We start from the raw sequence: 19,737 nt of genomic DNA, 5'->3' as shown, positions 1-19,737 counted from the left end.
CCTGTGCGTTGCCGGCTGGTTTAGCAGCATCCTCAGCCTCCCCCGCTAGAGGCCAGGAGCAACCCCCAGTTCTGACAGCCAAGTATGTCCCCAGCCATTGTCAACTGTCCCCTGAGGGGTAAAAGCACCCCGAGAGAGACTAACAGGGCCCGGGAGTTGTTGGGAAAGGGTCGGGAGGGCCACGCAGGAGGAGACGACCTGTTTGTAGGAACGGGTGCTACCCCGCGGCTCGCCCACACACCCAGCATGACCGGGACGCGGTGGGAGCTGGGTGGGAACGAATGGCTCCTGGTCAGTCCCCTTGGCAGGGGTGCCCGCTCTTGAACGGGGTGAGCGGGAGGATTCTGGCCCAGGAAGGGTGCCGATGTCGCCCTGCCTGGGTGACTGAGTCTGGGGACCCCTTCAAATGCTCCCTTTGCCTAGCGCCTGAGGCTTCCTCTCCCCAAATGTGTTTTGTGGGGGTCCAGAAGGAGGCAGGAGGAAGGGTAGAGGCCTGGCGGGTGCCTGGGCCCTGGAGAGTGGATACGCTGAGGTCTAATTGCATAAACTCCTCCGACCAATCCCGTTCACTTATGATTCACCCAACTAATAACTGTCGGGCATCTACCGCACCCTAGGGACTGGACCAGGTCCGGGGGCTCTCACGGGGACAGTTGAGGCACAGGGCCTCCTCTCAAGGAGTCTACGGTCCTGTGAGATAAGCATTATTGCCCCACTTTCCAGGTGAGCACACCCAGGCTCAGAAGTTGGCCAACTGGGCTGAGATCTGGGGGCTGGAGCAGAAGGATTCTGGGGAGAAAGAAGGGAAGGTGGCCCCACCAGCTGCTGGTAAAGAGGCTGACGGCTCCGATGGGGGAACGGCATGGGTTTTGGCTCCCAGGTCCTCAAGAACTTTCCAGATGGGCATGCCCCCGTGACTGTGCCTTTCGGGGAGGCTGGCTACTGCCGCTCCTCCCTGGGGACCCAGCTGCAGCCCCAGCCTCTTTGGGTGCCGCTGGCTTGGCAGGGCATTTTCCCCTCAGGAGCCCTCAGCCAACTGGGGGGGGGAGGCGGATACCCCACCCACGCCCAATCCCCAGATAAGGAAACTGAGGCTCCAGCAGGGAAGTGACCACCAGAGTCCCCCCGCAGTGCAGAGCCAGGCATTTCCATTCCCCCCACCGACCCCTGCTCTTCGCTGCCCTCTCCCCGGATCCAGGCTCAAGTTCCAAAACTTGCTTCCTGAAGGTCATTCCCAAAGGAGCCTGCCCCCATGCCCGCCCTGCAGCTCTGCAGCCTTCGCCTCCAGCCTGCAGGGGTGAGTCCTGAGAGGGAGGCGTCCGGGCTCCTCGTGGCGCGCTCATTAAGGCGGTGGGTCACAGGAGGGCAACTGCGAAGCACTTTGTAGCCGTTTATTTCATTACAAATTCCTTAAACTCAAATTTCATCAATGTAATATTTGCACATAGTGTCACAAAAACCAAACAATACCAAAAAGTATCCAAAAGGAAGACAGCAGATCTCTGCGCGACCCTCCTGCCACCTGCCTCAGCAGCCTCCCTAAAGCTAAAGAACATGCTTATTGTGATTTCTTGGCTTATTAATTTCAGACACTTTGAATGCCTTCCTGTTATGAAATTTCAGTATTTCGAGCTTTGGCTCCCGTCCCTCCTCCCCCCAGCCTCCCACAGGGCATCCCAATTCCCCATAGGACCCCCTAGCCCACGGCCCCTCCCCGCGGCCCGCTGAAACGGCCTCCTCCCCTCCAGCGTCCTCAGAACCCTCCTCAAGCCACCTGCCATCCCTAGGACTTCGCGCCCGCCAGGCTGCCCCCAAGGCCAGTTTAACAAGGGCAATCCTTGCAGGGGACAGAGGACGCGGCTGGCATCTGAGCCCAGCCCGCTGCCCACTTGGGGTGGCTCTGCCCTCTCCAGGGGCAGGCGGGAGGAGGCAGCCGTCTCAGGGCTCCTGGGCTCCGGGCAACTTACCCCACAGGCTCGGGATCCTACCTCAGCGCCCCAGAATAGCCCCAAGGTGTCAGGTGGCACCTAGGGTGCGGGGCAGATTAACGGGAAATGTCACCAGCGTTGGGTTCAAGGCAGCCTGCCCCGAGAAGCGAGTCACCGAGGCCTCCCTGCGGCTCAGCGGCCGAGCGCCTTGGCGGGCCACCGGCTCCCGTGGAGAGTGGCGGGGTGCCCGGCTTTCTGGCCTTACCGGGCAGCTCGGGGTGTGCTGTTGCCTCAGCCAACTGGGGCAATTAACCCAGCCCTGGGGAGGGGGCGCAAGGCACCAGCTCCCGGGGTGCCGCTGACCCTTCTCGAGGCTCGTGCATGTGCACCTTTCCCGCTGCAAGGCCACAGCAGAGGGTGGGAGCGCCCCCCACGCCCACTCTCCTTCCACCTTTAACAGGGAAGGCTTTGCAAACCAGACCTAAGCAGACCGTGGAGACCGGGAGGGATCAGTTAGCTCAACACCCTCGTTTTCTAGCTGGAAGACGAGGCTTAGAGGGGCTGCTTCACTTGTCCTGCTTACCCAGCAAGTCTGCGGCAGGACTGGCACCGAGACCCAAGGCTCATTTGGCTAAGGACACCGTGAGTTCGTTCCCAAATCCCAGGAGGAGAGTAAGGGGCAGAAAGAAAATGCGGCTACCCCAAGAGAAGGGGAGAAAAGAGCATCCACTGAGCACCTACTGCCTGCCAGGCCCTTTGCACGTGCCATGTCATTGAATCCTCGTAGTCACAGAGCAAGGCTGCACTGTGACACCCCACTCTGCAGATAGGGAAACTGAGGCTCAGAGGGGTGAGCGCGCTTGCCTACGGCCACAATGTGGCTGGAGGGGCAGAGCCAGAACTTGGACCGATTTCTGTCTCCTCCAAAACCAGGCTCCTGCTCGACCTGGGGTCAGGGCAGAGGTAAGGGGCAGCCCCACCATACTGGGATGTTCGGGATGTCCCTGCCTCTGAGGCACTGCCCCCGCATGGCGCCTGAGGGCATGGGGTTCAAGGGCTCCTGCCCAGGGAAAGACAGGTCTGGAGGGATCACGAGACCTGCAAGGTTTCCAAGTGAAACCAAATTTTCACCCGACCAGGATCCCCCAGAGTAGAAAGCTTTATTTACGCAACTGCAAAGGACTCTCATTCTGATGTGATGACTGGCCTGCTCTTTAGGGGTTAAAATGACCATTTTTCATGAGATGATGGTGATGGTTCATGGCAAATTGTTTTATTAATGTCTTTTAAATTTTTTTTGCCGAGCTTTAAAGTTGCCAGTCTTATGTCAGTCCCTTCAGTTTTTTTTTTTTTTTTTTTTTAGGTACCGGAGCCGGGCATTGAGCCCAGGACCTCAAATGTGGGAAGCTGGTGCTCAACCACTGAGCCACATCGGCTACCCTGAGCTGGTTTCTTCGTTTGTTTGTTGTTTGCTTTTTTGTTTTTGTTTTTAGGAGACACTGGAAACCTAACCCAGGACGTCCCCTGTGGGAAACAGGTGCTCTACTGCTTGAGCCACGTTTACTTCCCTGGGGTTGATTTTTTGAAGTTTTGTTTTATATTTTACTGGCCTGTGGAACTGAGGTATGTGGGAAGCTGTGACAGTTAAATCAATAATTACTAAATAAAGGTACAACCTCAGAACCTGAGGGGGATGAGCTCAGACTGGGGCTCTGGGATCACCCTCGTTGGACAGACCTCAGGCCACTGCCCTCCTGCCTCCGTCCCAGGCGTCCGTGGCTGCGCTGTCCAGACGGGGTCACTGTCTCTGTCGTCTTCGGTTTCCCGAGGGACGTCACCTGAGACAACCTGGGGCCGCGTTTGCACGCGACATTCACGTGTGCCAGGGCCCGGTCACGACAGGGTGGCTCTGGTTACCATCTCCCAAGGCCCCTGTCCGGCTGGGCACCCCTCAGCCATGCAGAGGGCCAGGGAGACCAGCCACTAACCCCGCCCGGGAACGAGGCTTGGAGCAGAGGAGCACCTCTGCCGAGCCTCCTTCCACAGCTCAGAGCGCAGGGCTGGGTGAGGGGGTGCTGGCTTGGGGCTTGACTGCTTTTTTTGGGGGGGAGGGGTAGATCCAAGACCCCTGGAGAATGTGAGATAATTGAAATGATTTGGGGTACCACTAACCACTCTCCAGATGAGGGGCCTCAGGCAAGTTTTTGTTTTACCTTTTCTGAGCCTTGGTTTTCTCATCTGTAAAATGGGGACACTGGCATCCTTGGAGCAGTTGTAAGACTAGACTGAGATGTGTCTGAAAGACCTCTGGTATTGGAGCCTGGCACATTTTAGGTGCTCAACAAATGCTAGGTGTTTATCTTCATCGCCACCATCATCATCCTCAGCGCACCCGCACAGTCCTGGACGCAGAGTAGGCGTTCAATGAATGGGAGACAGTTATGACTCTCAAAGCCCTTGGCACGTGGTAGGCTCTCACTAACTGGTAGCTGCTTCTCTCTGCCAAGTGGCAGCTCTGTCAACCTTAAACCAAGGCTGGACAGACAACGTGACCCTCCGAAATGTCCTTTTGGCTTCACCTTCTATGAGTTAAAGATTTCTTTTCAAAAAAAATTGTGAAAGTGTCACCCTTAACTGCAGAAGAGTGCAGGGACTGAGCTTCAGGAAACCACCCGCTGGGCCTGTGAGCCAGCCTGGGTCCACCTCCCTGGTGGCCTGGCCCCAGGGCAGGGCAGTGTCGTGTAACAAAAAGAACCTGGGAGGGTTGTACTCCTGAGTCTGCGCCCAACCTACCACCCTATCGCTGTGTGACTTTGAATGAGTTCCTTAACCTCTCTGGGCCGCACTGCCCTTGGGGGTCAAATGAGGGGCTTGTCCTAGGTGCGTTGAGGGTCCAGGGCTGCCCCTCTCTGCAGGAGGGCAAGGGGGTAGCAGGACTGTCAAGGACAGTGGCAGGTGTGTAGGCTGGCCACGGCCCTCACCAACAGAGGTGGCGGCGGGACAGGGTACGGTGAGGAGCGGGTTTCCTCTTTTCCCCCATGGCCCACATGGCCTGGGATGGGGACCCTGACTCTGGGTGAGTGGCTGGCAGCCCAGGGCATGCCTCCCGCAGCAGGAGGTCCCCACCCCAAGGCAGAGGGAGGCTGCATTATTCAGAAGCCACGCCTGCCACGGCAGCGCGAGGACCTGCTGAGTGCGGCTGAGAAGGGCCACCCCCAGCCCCTAGAGCACAGCCGCGTCCACTCACCAATGGCCGTGAGGAAGAGCCCAGCCTGGTCCACGGGAGCACTGCCCTCCTCCTCGTAGTAGTTCACGGTGACCTTGGGGGACAGCACAGTGGTGGGGAGAGAAGAGGAAGGTCAGGACGTGCCGTCAGCCCCTCCCCTCCTCACACCTCACAGTCCCTCAAGCCAAGCCTCTCCAGACCTCGGAGCCATCTCCTCCAGGAAGCTCTCCTGGGTCGGTGGGCTGCTTCTCTGAGGCCACCAAGCTGACTCCTGCTGTCTGATGCTGTAGTTGCAGCTGCCACTCCCCCAGCCCCGAGGGGAGGGGCTGAGGTCATTTTCTTGGAACCCTCGGTGCCATCACCGAGATGGAGCATGTGGCAAAGGGGCTGTTGCTCATTAGAGAAACCAGCCAGAAGATGGTTCTGGTCTCAGTGTCACCAGCTGGGTAGATCACCTCACCCGTGGGTCCTCAGCACCCTATTTTAAAGGTGATGAACTCAAGGGCATTTGTGGCTGCGACTTCCAATGACTCATATTCTGTGGTTCTGAGCTTCTAAACTCTCCACCCTCCAATGGGGCACAGTCACACCCCTCTACGCGGCCACCACTCCATGGTCTCACTGTCCTGTCCAGTACAGGCGGCTATTAACACTGCAACTGGCCAGACTGAATTGACACGTGCTGTCAGCGTAAAATACATGCAGGATTTAGAAGACTTGGTGTGAAAAAAAGGAATGTAAACTATCTCATTAATTTTTTTTTGTATGGATGACAGGTTGAAGGGATAGTATTTTGATAGATGGAGCTCAGTAAGATAAACGGTCGCAGTTGATTTCACTGGTTTCTTTTTGTGTTTTTGGTGCGGCTACTGGCAAATTGAGAATGCCCTAAGCGGCCTGCATCCTGTTTCTGCTGGACAGCGCTGGTCTGGCCTGCCGCGGGTCCAGCGTGGCCGCGGGGCTGTCGTGGCCCGCGGGCAGCGGGCTTCCCCAGCCGTGGTACCTTGTCGCTGCTGGCCTCCGTGCTCGCCTTGGCCATGGTGAGTCGCAGCGTGGTGCTGGGCGAGAGGGGCCAGCGCTGCTTGCCGTTGGTGGCCACTTCCTCGGCCTCCCCGTCACGTACCACCTCCACCCGCACGCCCTCCGAGTGCTTCAGGCTGAAGGTTTGGGCCCCGGCTGGGGCCGCGCTGCAGGGAGAGACGACAGAGGGTCGTGGGGGAGCCCTGGGGTAGGTGGGACGAGGGGGTTGGAGGTGCCCTGGAGGGATGAGGCCGCATGGGCCCTCCCGGGTCATCTGGTTGGGGGAACCAGATGCCTTGCAATCCCTTGGTGGGAGGAAGGGCACTTGCTAAAAGTAATAGATTCCTTGGGCCACTCTTGTACCTACTGAGTCAGAATGATCAGGAGTGGGGCCTGGGGATCTGGATCCTGAACAAGCTTCCTCCCAATTCCGAGTGGCAGTCAGGAGCCACGGGGAGGGTGGAGCCACGGTAAGGGTGGGCGACTGGCGCCCAGAAAGAGGGATGAATTTGCCCCCACAGCAGAGCTGGGCCTAAATCTTCTCTCTGACCCCTATAGGGTGTCTCTGAGTTCAAGGCCAGGAGAAGCAGATGAGGCATCGGAGTGCTGACTTCCCCCAGGGACAGGGTGGCTCGCCAACACGCCCTCCTCCTGCCACGGATTCCTGCGCCTGGAATCCCCCATCTTCTAAGGGTCATTCCTTGGGGCTTGTGGTGGTTTTCCATTGAAAGGCAAAGACTTCTGGAATTCCTGAAATCGAAACTTCTGGGCAGAAGAACTAGCTTGTCTGATCTGACTTAAGGAGAGATAACAGGATGGACAGTAAGACGGGGAAGAAGGTTCTCAGGGCGGACAGTCTTGCTAAATCCAGCCCCGCATCTGAAGGTTCCTAAAGGCTAAGGAGGGCTCCGAGAGCTTCCGGTGGGTTCTCACGGGGCTGGGATGAAGTCACAGGCACTCGTGTCTGCCTTAAAGGCCCAGGCTGCTGAGTTTTTTTTTTTTTTAAAGGAGGTACCGGGGATTGAACCCAGGACTCACACCTGGGAAGCAGATGCTCAACCACTGAGCTATATCCACTCTCCCCTAGGGCCTGGTGCTTCTGGGTCCCAAAATTGTTCTCAACCATGGTTGGTCATCAGAATCATTTGGGGGGTACTGTTTAAATTTTGGGGTTTTTTGGGTTTGTTCTTTTTAAGGCTTCAGATTCATGGATCCCCTCCCTGGACAGTCTGGCTGGCGTGACCGGGGAGCGGCTGGGGCAGCTAAAGATGGAAACAGTGGCCAGGGTCGAGTAGGAGGCTTAGACCGTCTCTCAAAGTTTAGCAGCATCAGCATCAACTGGAGGGTTTGTCAAAACACAGATGGCTGGGCCCCACCCAGAGTTTCAGAGTCAGTAGGTCTGGGTGGGGCCCAAGAGCCTGCTTTGCTAACATGTTTCCAGGCCCTGTTGATGCTCCACTCAGGGACCATGCAGTGAGGACCACTGGACTAAGTAGTCGGCAGGGCAGTCCAGTGGTTAGGGCCCTGGGGTGGCCGAGGCTGTAGAGGGAGTCTGTAGAGACCCCCAGGCAGGGGCTCTCTGACCGAGGCCACACTGCAGAGGTTACTGGCAAGGCCACAGGTCTCAGGGACTGGCAGGAGACGGTAGGCATGGACTGGGAAAGGAGCTCAAAAAAGAAGCCCCGGGGCCACGCCTTGCCTTGTCCTTCTGCCCCTCTCCAGACTCCCCGATTGTCATGGGTCCCAGGGTGCTGAAAGATGCCACACAGGCTGATCTGGGGCTGGCCACTTGGCTGTGGTCTGCTGTCCTCTGTCCATGCCGATCATTAGGGGAGGCACAGAATCTGGGCAAAACTCTGGAAGGGGGCTACATCGCAACAGATCTGGGTTCAAGCCCAATGTGGCCACTGGCTTGCCAAAGGGGTCTTGAGTCCTTCGTCCCTTGAAGGGTCCATTTGCTGACCCATAAGACAAGGATGACACCCCTCCCATCCACATAGTCCTCACTCCTCACCCCCCACAGGGCTGGGCTGTGTTCTGTCTCGTGGGGCTGCCATGTGGTACTTGCCCTCTTCTCAGTTATAAGCCCCCTAAGGGCAGGATCTGGCTCCTTCTGTCACTCATCCCTTATTCACAGGCCTAGCACAGAGCCGGGCACATCACACACATCCGGCTGCAGCCAGCTGGAGAGCCCTTCAGAAGCACCCAGGCAGTATTTCCCGAAGGAAGCCATGGGCACCACTGGGGCACGTGCGCTGCTTTTAGGTGGCAGCTAGGTGAACATCTTCAGATACTATGTATTTATTACATGTGTTGTCTTTTTTTGGCAACTGATTAAGACTTTCCATTTTTGGTAGTAATAGAAAACCTCCATTTAAAATGAACTTCGGGAAAGTGGATTTGGCTCAATGGATAGAGCATCTGCCTACCACATGGGAGGTCCGCGGTTCAAACCCCGGGCCTCCTGACCTGCACGGAGCTGGCCCAGGCGCAGTGCCGATGCGCGCAAGGAGTGCCGTGCCACTCAGGGGTGCCCCCTGCTTGGGGAGCCCCACGCGCAAGGAGTGTGCCCTGTAAGGAGAGCCGCCCCATGCGAAAAAAAGCACAGTCCACCCAGGAGTAGCGCTGCACACACAGAGAGCTGACGCAGCAAGATAACGCAACAAAAAGAGACACAGGTTCCCGGTGCCGCGGACAAGAATCCAAGCGAACACAGAAGAACACACAGCGATTGGACACAGAGAGCAGATAACTGGGAGGGGGGAAGGGAAGAGAAATTAAAAAAAAAAGAACTTTAGAGAAATTGAGCTGGTTTAAAGAAACATTTTAGGTTGACAGGACTACAGGTGGAATGTGGTTCTGGCAAACACCTTAGAGTCTGGGAAATCATGGACTCAGGTCTGGGAAACACTCCCCAAGGGCAAGTTCCAGCTTTGTCCTTGCACTTGCTGGATGGTCTCGGGCCGGGTGCTTCTCCTCTCTGCGGCATCAAGTGTAAAATGAGAGGCTGCGACCTGGTCAGAGCGATAGGGTGGGGAGCGGGATGCTGAAAAGCTGGCGGTCTCTCTGCCCTGCCCTCCACCCTTTCAACCAGAGCTGCCATCGCACCTGGTTTTATATACCGGGCCTCAGCAGACAATTCTATTTAGAAAACAACTGCTTCGCAAATTCTCAGGATGACCTCTGAGGACGCTGACCCCAGTCGCTGCAGGGGATGCTTCCCGCCTCCCCTCGTTCCTCTGGACGAGTGAGAAACGGGAGGAGGCCCCGAGGTCCGGGGGTAACATAGGCCCAGGCTGGAGCTCCAGAGCCCCCCCCTCTCCCCACCCCAAGTCCCCGCCCTGCTGCAAGCTGAGCCAACAGCTATTCTTGGAGCGGCCCTGGCAGCAGTGACAAAGGCGCCCATTGTCCCCCTGTGGGTCCGGGTGGCCGCCTCCCTCTCCAGGAAGGACCTCTTAGAATCCCCTGCAGAAACCTGAGAGCCAGGAGCTGCCGGGCGGGCGCTGGACAGTCCTGGAGGCTGCGAGGGCCCAGGACAGCACGGGGGGGAGAGGGAGTGAGGGCACGAGGCTCAGGATAGTGCACGGGAGGACGGACTGCTACTCCCTAGGACCAAGTCGCCTTGCCCACCATCGCATCTCAGCGCCTAGGACCAGGCTGTGCTCAACAGACACTTCGTGAATAAAGGAAAAAATGAACCTCTTGGCTTCCCAAACTGTATTACCAGAGTGATAAAAAAAAAAATCAGGTCACTTGCTTGAAAATATCCAGGGGCTCGTCAGTGCTACCTCATATGCTAAAATCTCAACGCCTTAGCCTGGCGTTCAAACAGTGGCATTTAGCCAGTGCCTTTCCCCTGGACTCTCCAGCCTCACTTTCTGTGACTCCCGACGTCCTTTGATATCACTGTCACCGTGCTCTCGGCATATGCTGGTCCTTCCACCTGCAATACTTTCCTCTGACTTCTCTGCCTGGCAAATGCCCATCCCTCCACGAAGACCAACTCAATCGCTTTGTTTCCCGTGTGGCTCTCAGTCCCTTGCCAATAGGGCTCGCATCTTCCTTTGTTTTGTTTCAGTGTGCTGGGGGAAGGGCCAGAAGAGTAGGCACATTTATTGAGCACTTACCACGTGCCAGACACAGTTCTAGGCGCTGGGGGTAGATTGGCAAACAAAAGAATACCTTCTTTTGGCCCCTAGAGCTTATATTCTAGTGGGAGAGAAAGGCTGACAATGAATTGTGGGAATACGGGTATAATTGTAACAGAGAAGGACGGGATGCCGGGAGGCCTACCCTGATCTGAGGTCAGGGAGGGCTTCTCTGAGAAAGTGGCATTTGTGTAGGGGCGTCAACTTTAGACTCTACAGGATGCGCAAGTATTATTTAGACTGATGGTTCTCAAACTTTAGCAGCATCGACATCACCGGGAAGGCTCCTTAAAAAACAGCCCGCCGGGCCCACGCCCCGAGTTTCGGATTTAGCAGGTCTGGGGTGGAGCCTGAGAAGCTGTGTTCCTGCCAAGCCGATGCTGCTGGTCCGAGACCTCACTGTGAGAAGCACTGACCTGGGCAAGGGGGAGAGAGGAAGGGGAGCAGCGCTCGCCAAGCGGCGAGGACCGCAGGAGCAGCGGCCCGAGGTGGAGGCAGGCAGTGCGGCAGGTTCAAGGAACTGGCAGGAGGTTTGCGTGGCTGGAGCTTGAGAACAGGGGAGGGAGCGGAGGGGGAGGAGAGGCCGCAGAGGGGGTCAGGAGCGGGTCTTTGGCGGACTCGGAGGTTCTAAGCAGGGGATGACACGATCGTTTTTGCACTGCACACAGTTCACCGAGGGTGCTGGGTGGGGAATGGATTTCGGGAGGGAGGCGACTGCCAGCTGTTCAGGTGAATGATGATGATGGCTTGGGGCAGGGCAGTGGCTCTGGAAATGGAGAGAAATGGCCAACTGACAGGTGCCAAATAAAGGAACTTTGGGCAAGGCCCAGAAAGCAGTGACCGATGTACAAGGTGGATGTTTTCTAAGCCCAGCACCAGGGCATTCCAGGGCTTTGAGACCTAATAATCTGCTTGGCCCCACAAAGGCTGTGTGGCCTCCAGGGAGTCACGCAGCCTCTCTGGTCTCTGCTCTGTGAGGAGAGTCGCTGGCTTGGTTTTGCAGGGCGGGGGCGGCTTGCTCACAGTCCCAGGCCCAAGAGCACGACGTGCCTGCTCCTAGCTGGCACCTGGAGTTCTCAGGTTGTCCCCCTGCCCAGGGCCTCACAGCCAGGGCGCACCCCCAGAGTGACCCCGCTCCTGGTAGCCCGGCTACGCCCTGCCCTCGGTCGAGATCCCGGCCCAGGCCTCGCCCCTGGCGCCCGGTCCGGTGGTGGCTGGAGCCCTGCGCTGGGCAGCTGCTGGGGACAGGGTCGGTGGAGGTGAACGCATGGTGTCTGTCGCAGCCAGCCTGCTCCTGCCCGGCCGTCCTGGCAGCCCCTCTCGCTCGGCGCCGGTGCCTCTGGCTGCCCCAGATCCTTCTCCTCGGGGAAGAGACACTCTAACCTGCGGTCACTCCTCTCCTCAGACACCCCCGACGGCGCCTCCCTGCCTGCAGAACGGAGCCCAGGGCTGAGCCCGGGATTCAAAGGCCCGGCTTCCGGCTCCTGGACGCTCAAGCGCTGCACTCGAAGCCCCTGAAACTATGCCTTCTCTGCCTCTGGGTCCCTGCAGCCTTTCCTGCCCTGGTCCCTCTGCTTCTGCTGCTCCACCTGCCTGGCACGTCCTCGGTCTCACTCTGAACCCCTATCTCTCCTTCATGACCCAGCTCAATTGCTGCGGCTTCCAGGAAGTCTTCTGGGAGTCCACCAGCCAGAACTCATCTCCCTCCCTTTGCTGGTACCTCAAATAACATTTAACAAATGTTGCTCAACATTTTTCTCCCGGAAGTGTTAGGAACTCTTTGAGGGCAAGGGCCATGTGCCGTTATTATTTGTTTTGATAATATTTGCATAAACTCAATACAAATTCAAACTCCTAATTCAGACTTACTGACCATTTACTAGGTGCCAAGCACTGCGCCAAGCCCTTGGCTCACATGACCCCAGGCCGTTATTTCAATGACCCCATGAGGCCTGTCCTGCCACCTCGTTTTACAGACAAGTACCCTGAGGCCGCCAGAAGGCGAGCACCTGCTCTGAGTCTCAGGGCTGGTAACGGCAGAGCTGGGAGGTGGACTCAGGCCCTCTGAGCTCCAGGCCTGGCTGCTCCCCCTGCAGCTGAGAATCCATAGGGTAGAGTCTTTCCTGAAGGTCTTCCAGGTAGGAGGTACCTGGTGGTGGTGGTGGGGGGGGTTCGGGCCTGGCTCAGGAGAGGGCCAAAGTGAGATGCCCTTGGGAACAGTCGCGGTCCCTGCTGACTCTGCAGGTGGGGGTCAGAGGCGCAGAGAAGGGACGCCAAAGACGGGCTTCCCACCCTGGCTCTTGGGTGAAGGTCCGAGCCCCGTGGCCGCAGGATCTGGCACGGCTGAGTTTAATGGGCCCGGTTGGGGGTGCTGGGGTGAGGCTCTGCCATCCAGCCTGCCCGAAGGCCCCCCGGGCAGGGAGGGAAGGCTCTCGGGTCTCAGTGGCTGCTGGGGGCTGTGGACGCGACACTCTGGGGTGCCAGGTCCTCCCCAGCACCCTCCCCACCCCAGGAACTCGCCTGAAACCCGAGCCCTGGAGCAGCTCCTGGCAGGGCTTCCTTTTTCGGGGTTGAAGGCTCAGGGTGTTGTTCTAATTTACGGGGCCACCTGACCCGGCCTGGCCTCTTCCCGGCTGTCATCCCCCAGGAGCAAGCCCTGCTCTGGCCGAGCGCGGCCCGCGTGCTTCTGACCTTCCACTGGCCGAACCCACCGCGCCCGCCCCTGGAGGCTGGGAGCGGGGCGCGCGGCCCAGCGCGAGGCTGGTCCCCTGCATCGATGGCCACACTCGTCCGTTCCTTCACTCGCTCAGCCAGGGAGCCCTTCGCTACCTCGAGGGCTGGCACGAGCTGGGCAGGGAGTGAAAACACCCCTAAAACACAGGTCAGGGGGGCCGCCACGGGGAGGTTAGGGACCTGCGCTCTGCCCAAGCCCGAGTCCCACGCCATCATTTACAAGCCGTGCCATCGCGGAAAGACGCTCCTGGCCTCACTTTCGCCATCTGCAAAAGGAGGGCAACAGCAAGTCCTAACTCAGAGCTGTCGTGAGGGTTGAACGCGTGAATTATTGAATACACAGGAGATGAGCATGCAGCGTGCTAAGAAGGCTGGCACATAATAAGCGCTCAGTAAATGCTAGCTAGTAAGACTAAGTAGATAAAGAAGATCTGAAAATCATTTTTAAGAAATGCTTAGTGAGGTAGAGAGTGCCTGGGGTTTGGGGTAGGGCACCATGAAATGGGGCGGTCAAGGATGACTTCCCGGAGGAGGAGGCATTTGAGTTGAGACTCGGTGGTAGGAGGCAGGCTTGTGGAGGTCTGGGAGAGAGTGTCCCAGCTGGAGGGAACAGCACCTGCGAAGGCCCTGAGGTGGGAGTGGGCTTGGTGCAGTCAAGATCTAACAGGGTCCAAAAAGCCGAGGGTGAGAAGGAGCGAGCACGGGGGAATGGGCAGAGTCAGCGAGGCCTGGCCCAGTACCCTGCGGGAAGGGGAGACCCAGCATCCTGAGCCCCCAGTTTTTGTCCCAAGGCTGTGTTTAAAAACAAACACCACATCACACCATGAGGGGCAGAGAAAGTCTGGGAGTGAGGCGGGGGGAGTTAATTCTCCAGGCTCTTCCCTCGGGCAGGTTCCTGCTTCCCCAGCGTTTTCCTGGGCCAATGTCTGGGAACTGCTGCCCGGGTGCCCTCGTCCTCTCTCCTGCCAGGGAGGGACGGGCAAGCCTCCTTAGAGAGGGGCCTGGGGGATCACCCTCTGCCACCTCCTGGGCTCGCTGTGAGATCACATGCAGTGGGGGACGGCTCTGCAGAGGCAGGACCACTGCTAGACTAAAGCCTACTTCCTTCTTCCTGTGCATTGACCCACAGTTTGCTGGACACTAGCCGCAGAATATGACTCGGGTCAGGGTATCCGTCCCCAAAGGAGTCAGTTTTGCTGGGAGAGGGTGGGTGGCCCAGAGCACCCCTTCCCACAGTGGCCTGGGTGACCCTTTGCAGGGCAGCCAAGTGGTCAGTTTGTCATCACTGCAACAATGCGCACAGCTTCTACGGGGCACAAGGCCCTTTCTCAGGTTCTCCAACTAACCCTCATTTGTCCTCAGCAAAGTAGAGTGACTAGCTCAAGGTCTTGCAGCAAGTGGACGAGCGCCTGGTCTGCGCTGCCTGGAATCCTGCTTCTTTCCTCTGCTCTGCCTGCTTCTACCCCACGAGCAGCTTCCACTCAGAGCTGCTTTCTATCCTCAGGGCAGGGGGTGGGCGCTGACACCACGGCAGCCCCCGCCAGGACCACGGGGTCTTTGTGGAATGCGGGTGAGGGGAGAGGCCGTGCCTGCATCATAGGGAAAGGGCCCAAAGTCCCCCAGGCCTTGTCATTTGGGGCCTACTGGGAGGCGTGGGGGCCACCATTTGGGATCCCGAGTCAAGATCTGTGTCAGGGCCAGGAAGCACTCGGTGGGAAGTGATGGGAAACGGACGACCAAAGGGGGACAGGGAAACCAAGTCTCCAGGGTCAGCAAACTCACGGGCCTGGAGGAGAGTGGAAGGGCCAGGGCTGAAAGGGTCATTCCCCCTGCTCCTTTTAGGGTCACGCAGGAGGTAACAGCAAGAGTTCTGAGTCAGACGTGCATCTGAGTGCCGTGTGACTTTGGTCCAATCACCTTGCCTCTCTGAGCCTCACTTTCTTCATCTATAAAATAGGATCTTCTCAGCACTACCTCCCTTGGTAAGGATGAAATGAAATAAAGCATCTGGTTCTTCGGTGCTCATTAATATTATACTAATACTGCTACCATTACACTGGCAGTAGCTCTTATTATTATAGCTATTAGAAGAAAGCGCAGCAGCTTTCTATGGAACTAAGCAGTCTCCTTAGTTCCAGAGGAGGCTTCCTTCCATTAGACCGGGGTTCTCAGCTGGGGATGATTTTCCTTCCTGCTTCCAGGGTTCTCAGCTGGGGATGATTTTCCTTCCTGCTTCCCAGGGAACATCTGAGAACGTATGGAGACATTTCATAACAGAGGGTGCCATGGCATCTGGGGGACAGAGGCCAGGGATGGAGGGATAAGCACAGTGTGAAGTCAAGAAGCCCTGCCCTGGGCCTGGCCCACCCAGCAGGTGGCCGCCAGCCCCCTGTGGCTGTCAAGGCCTGGACATGTGGCTAGTGCTCGCTGAGGGGTGCTACAGGTGTAAAAGCCACATTGGGTCTCAAAGACCTCAAAGAAAGAGAATGTCAACCATCTCGTTAATAATTTCTGCATTGATCACACACTGAAATTATGACATTTTGGATAAACTGGGTGAAATAAAAAATATTAAAATTAATTTCACCTGTTTAGTTTTTTTTTTTTTAAAAAAAGCGCTTACTAGAAAATTTTAACTGACAAACGAGGCTCTCTTGGCAGCCTGTGCTGCTGCTTTCGGGACGGTGGTGAGGAATCTTAAGCAGGGTGGGGGTGGTGTGGCTGCTGTGACTGGCACCCCCGCCAAAGGGAGGGCAGGTCCATATCGCCCCCACCCCCTACCCCCACCCGCCCTGAGGGAGCCCCTTCCTTTTGTCCCCACTCCCCACTGGAGGTACCAGGCCCGGCCTGGGGGTTGTACCACAAGTGCCCCAGTGAACAAGCGGGCGGGTGCGGTGACAGCTGAGGCTTAGAGCCGGAGCGCCCTGGCTCCCTGCCCACCCCCTGGCCGTGCCCAGTTCAGGGCTGGGGCTGGGAAGGGAGGGGACAGCCCCTGGCCACTGGGGCCCGCCACATTCCACTGCTATGCTATGACCCTCGGAGACCACCCAGTCCACTCCGAGCTTGACATATGGGAGAACAGGTGGACTGGGGTCAGCGGCAGATGCGAGGAGAAGGTCCCCGGTCCGGCAGGGTCAGCAGGTGGGGTGACGGGGCCTTTGGCCCGTGGGGAGGCTGGGCAGTGGGAGAGGTGCCAGTGGCTAATGTGGAGGTGACAGGAGACTGTCTGGGCAGGGGTGTGAGGGCCACAGGAGGTGAAGGAGAGAATGGGGCTGGGGGAGTGTGTGTAGGGAAGACACAGGGGTGGGGTTTGGAGGGGCCTGGGAGAACAAGGGTGCTCTGGGCAACTTCCAGAATGATTCAGGAGCGATAAGCCACGTTGGCACCTACACAAGAAGTCAGCTCAAGGCACAGAGATGCGGGGGCCTGCCGAAGGTCACCACACGGGGTGCCACCGCACAGTCCTGCAGGCCCGTCCGGCAGCACCGTCCCCTCCCACCCCAACAACAGGGAACATTTCAAATGCTGGGAGCAGAGGGCTGCAGGTCAAAGTCCAGCACCACAGGCCCCTGGGCTCTCCCACCCCTTCCCTCGCACAAGCCACCCCTTTGCAGGGCCCTGCCCCATGCACTGTGGGGAGATGGCTCAGCGCACCTGGCTGCTTCCTGGGGCTGGGGGTGGAGATGTTGACCCAGAAATCTCCCCACCCACCCACCCACCACCCAAAGTTTGTGCACAAGGAGAAGAGGGAAGGAAGAGGATCTGGAATCAGGGGAGCTTTTCCAACAAGGATCCCACCTCGACACCCGGAAGTGCAGACCCCTCTCCCAGCCCAGGGTGAAGTCAGGGGAAGGCATTTGGGGACAAGATGCTCAGGGCCAGTTTCTGGGGACAGGTCCCCACAAGTAGCCCCCAGTCCCAGGCAGATGCCAGTGGAGGCTCCTCCGAGATGGGGCGTGGGGGGGGGGGGTGCGAGGGGGCAGGGGTGGAGGCTGGGCTGCGGCCGGGTCAGTCAGAGGGTCTGAGGAGAAGGGGCAGCGGAAGCAGGGGAGAAGGGATGTGCGGAAGGCAGAGTGGGGAAGTGAAAGGGAGAGTGGCGGCAGAGGCTGGGGGCTGCGGGGTGCTGCAGTCACCCCGGGAGAGGGAAGGGCGGGGGTCAGCAGGGCAAAGAGGGGCGAAGGGGGACCTGGGGAAGGGGGCGTGATGAGCTGCGGCCCAGGCTGTCGGAGGGTCTCAGGCTCGCAGGGCCACCAGGTTTGAGGGCTCTTGGGATTTGGGGGCAAGGTTCTTAGGATTTCTGGGCGCGAGGTGCTCGGGACGAGGGACGGCTCCGGCGGGCGGCAGGCCGGGGAGGGTCGGGGTGTGCGTGGGCTCCCGGGATTCCTGGAGCGAGCTGTGGGGTCTCGGGGCCGCCACGGCGGTCCGCTCACCTGTAGACATCGGTCCAGAGGTGCGTGCCCAGCACGCACACCGCCTCGACGCGGCTCCCGTACTGCAGCCGCACAGTGCGCTCGCGCAGCATCGTCCCCGCAGGGCCGGCCGTGCCCGCGCTCGCCCAGCCCCGGCACCCGGAACCACCTGGCCCAGGTGCGCCGCTCCAGCAGCCTGAGGCCGCGGCGGCCGCGCGCGCCGCCTTATCTCGCCGCGGGCGGGGCGGGGCGGCCCGCCGGGCTCCTCTCGCAGTGGGCCGCGAGCCCGTCCGTCAGGCGATGCCCCGCCCACCGCGCCGCGCGGCCCCGCCCACCGCCCCCGGCGGCCCAGGCGTTCCCAGCTCGCCGCGCTGCGGGTTGGTTTACGCCTCGCTCAGCATCCCTCGCGCCCTCGGCCCTTGCGCGCCCGCCGCGGGCCCAGTCTCCACATCCGCCCCGGGGCGAGGACAGGAGTGCGTGGGAGTGCAGAGGGGGCCCTAACCCAGCCTGGGCTTCCGGGGAGGCTCCCGGAGGAGGGCAGGGCCGGGGCATCTTCCAGCAGGCCTCGGCCAAACTAAGGGAAAGGGGAGGTGGGGGGGGGGAATGTTCCCTGCTCAAAACCGCGAAGCCGGGTACAGCCTGATACCAATAATCAGGTGGATATTTCCAGAGGGAAAGTGGGGAGTGGGTGGAGGTGGAGAGGCCAGCAGCCACAGCGTCCAGCGTGCCAAGCCAAGGCATTGGGGTGGGGTGGGGAGCCATGCGGCCAGCTATGGAACGGAAATGGGTCCTCTGGTTGTCAAGGATGGAGTGGACCCCGAGAGGAGGCTGAGTTGGGGAGGGGCGATGAGGACCCAGCTGGGTGGGGAGAGTGGGGTGGGGGGGCTGTCCTGACTGGTGTTTATGGACTGAGATACTGGGGGACCCTGTGGCTGACAGGATGTGCGGGTGGACGGACAGCAAGGGGGTGAGACTGGCGATTCTGGCCTGGCCACTGGTCTGGGACGGAGGGTGCCACTGCAAGGGTCAGTTTGTGTCCTGTGGAGGCTGAGGTGCAGGGCGACACCCAGCGGAGGCCTGGACCCACCCCGCCTGGGCTCTGAAGCCCAGGGAGGGGCTGTCGAGGTAGTTCAGCCATGAGTGCAACAGTGGTGGTGGGCTGGGGGCGGGGGCGGGGGCAGGTAGAACCCCGAGAGGGAGGGGTGGTGTGGCGGAGGTGCGTGCTTGGGAAGGGGTTAGGGCTGCTGGCAACGTGGAACCCCGGAAAGGGGTGTGCTGGAGCAAGTGGGGTGAGGCTCAGAAGATCCCAAGACCCACCCAGCCCCCTAGCCCCAGAGGCCTCCCTGAGGCGCCCAAATTAGGAGGTAGTGAAGAGTCCAGCTGCTCCTGGACCCAGGAGGAACGTGGTGGTGGTGATGGGGGTGGGGTGGGGTAGGAGGCCGAGTCCAGCCAGGGTGGCACCTGCACCCCCAGTGTGCACAGGTCTACCGTGAGGTGGGTAACTCCTGCCTGGCTCCTGGCGGGCTGCTGGGCATGTCCTCCAGGTAGGAGGCAGCTCACCTGCCCACCTGCCAAAGGGAGAAACGTCTTGTGAGGCTCAGAGCTGACCGTGAGGCCGCCCAGGTGGGCTCGGATCAGGGCTCCGTCTGTGGGAGACACGGGGCAAATGCCAGGGTTTCCTGGAGTTGTAGAGCACAGCCCCCTCGTTGCACTGAGGATGGGGAGACGGGCCCCGAGTGGGGGAGGAGCGTGGAGTTCCCCACTGAGGCCTGGGCTGGTCATAGCTCGTGATAGCAGCAGGCAAAGGGGTGATGCCAGGAGGGATGTAACAAGAGCGGGCACTTGTTCACATGCTTGCAGCACCAGGCAAGATTCCAGGCCGATGCTTTTCATGTATTTGAATGAGATCATTATACCCTTCCCGTCACCCCACCACTTGTTGCAAGAAAGGTTGCCGCAGAGGGGATAGAGGGTTGATCCTTAGTTGCATAGCTCAGAGGAGTGGCTGAGCCAGGACGGGCACCTGCACAGCCACCTGTGGAGGAGAGGTAGGGGTAAGCTGGGAAGGGCAGCAAATGAATGCCCCCTTGTCTCACCGACAGGGAACCTGAGGTTCTAATCCTTGCCCTGCCTTGGCGCAGCTTGGACAGCCCCCCCTGCCTCCTTTTGGAGCCTCGTCTCTGTCATCTGTGAAAGAATTCATCTCAGCATAGATGCAGGGCTGACAATAAATGAGCCAATGCATGGGGAGAACTAGCACAGGGCATGGTATA

General features: G+C 59.1%; 1 protein-coding gene across 1 annotated transcript in view; it reads right to left on the bottom strand.

Annotated features, from left to right (window-relative positions):
* The window catches only part of PADI2 (peptidyl arginine deiminase 2), a 40,389-nt gene extending 22,656 nt beyond the window's left edge, over positions 1-17,733 (bottom strand). Inside the window, exons 1-3 of the mRNA XM_058304299.2 lie at positions 17,486-17,733; positions 6,158-6,341; positions 5,176-5,248 (exon numbers count right to left, since the gene is read on the bottom strand). Coding sequence (XP_058160282.1) covers positions 5,176-5,248; positions 6,158-6,341; positions 17,486-17,577 — 349 coding nt within the window. The 5' untranslated portion in view covers positions 17,578-17,733. The remainder of the gene's footprint in view (positions 1-5,175; positions 5,249-6,157; positions 6,342-17,485) is intronic.
* Between the last annotated feature and the right edge of the window lie 2,004 nt (positions 17,734-19,737).

Source organism: Dasypus novemcinctus, chromosome 9, assembly GCF_030445035.2.
Source record: "Dasypus novemcinctus isolate mDasNov1 chromosome 9, mDasNov1.1.hap2, whole genome shotgun sequence".
Taxonomy (NCBI): domain Eukaryota; kingdom Metazoa; phylum Chordata; class Mammalia; order Cingulata; family Dasypodidae; genus Dasypus; species Dasypus novemcinctus.
The sequence above is the reverse complement of the archived record's forward strand: the minus strand, read 5'-3'. Positions and strand labels throughout refer to the sequence as shown.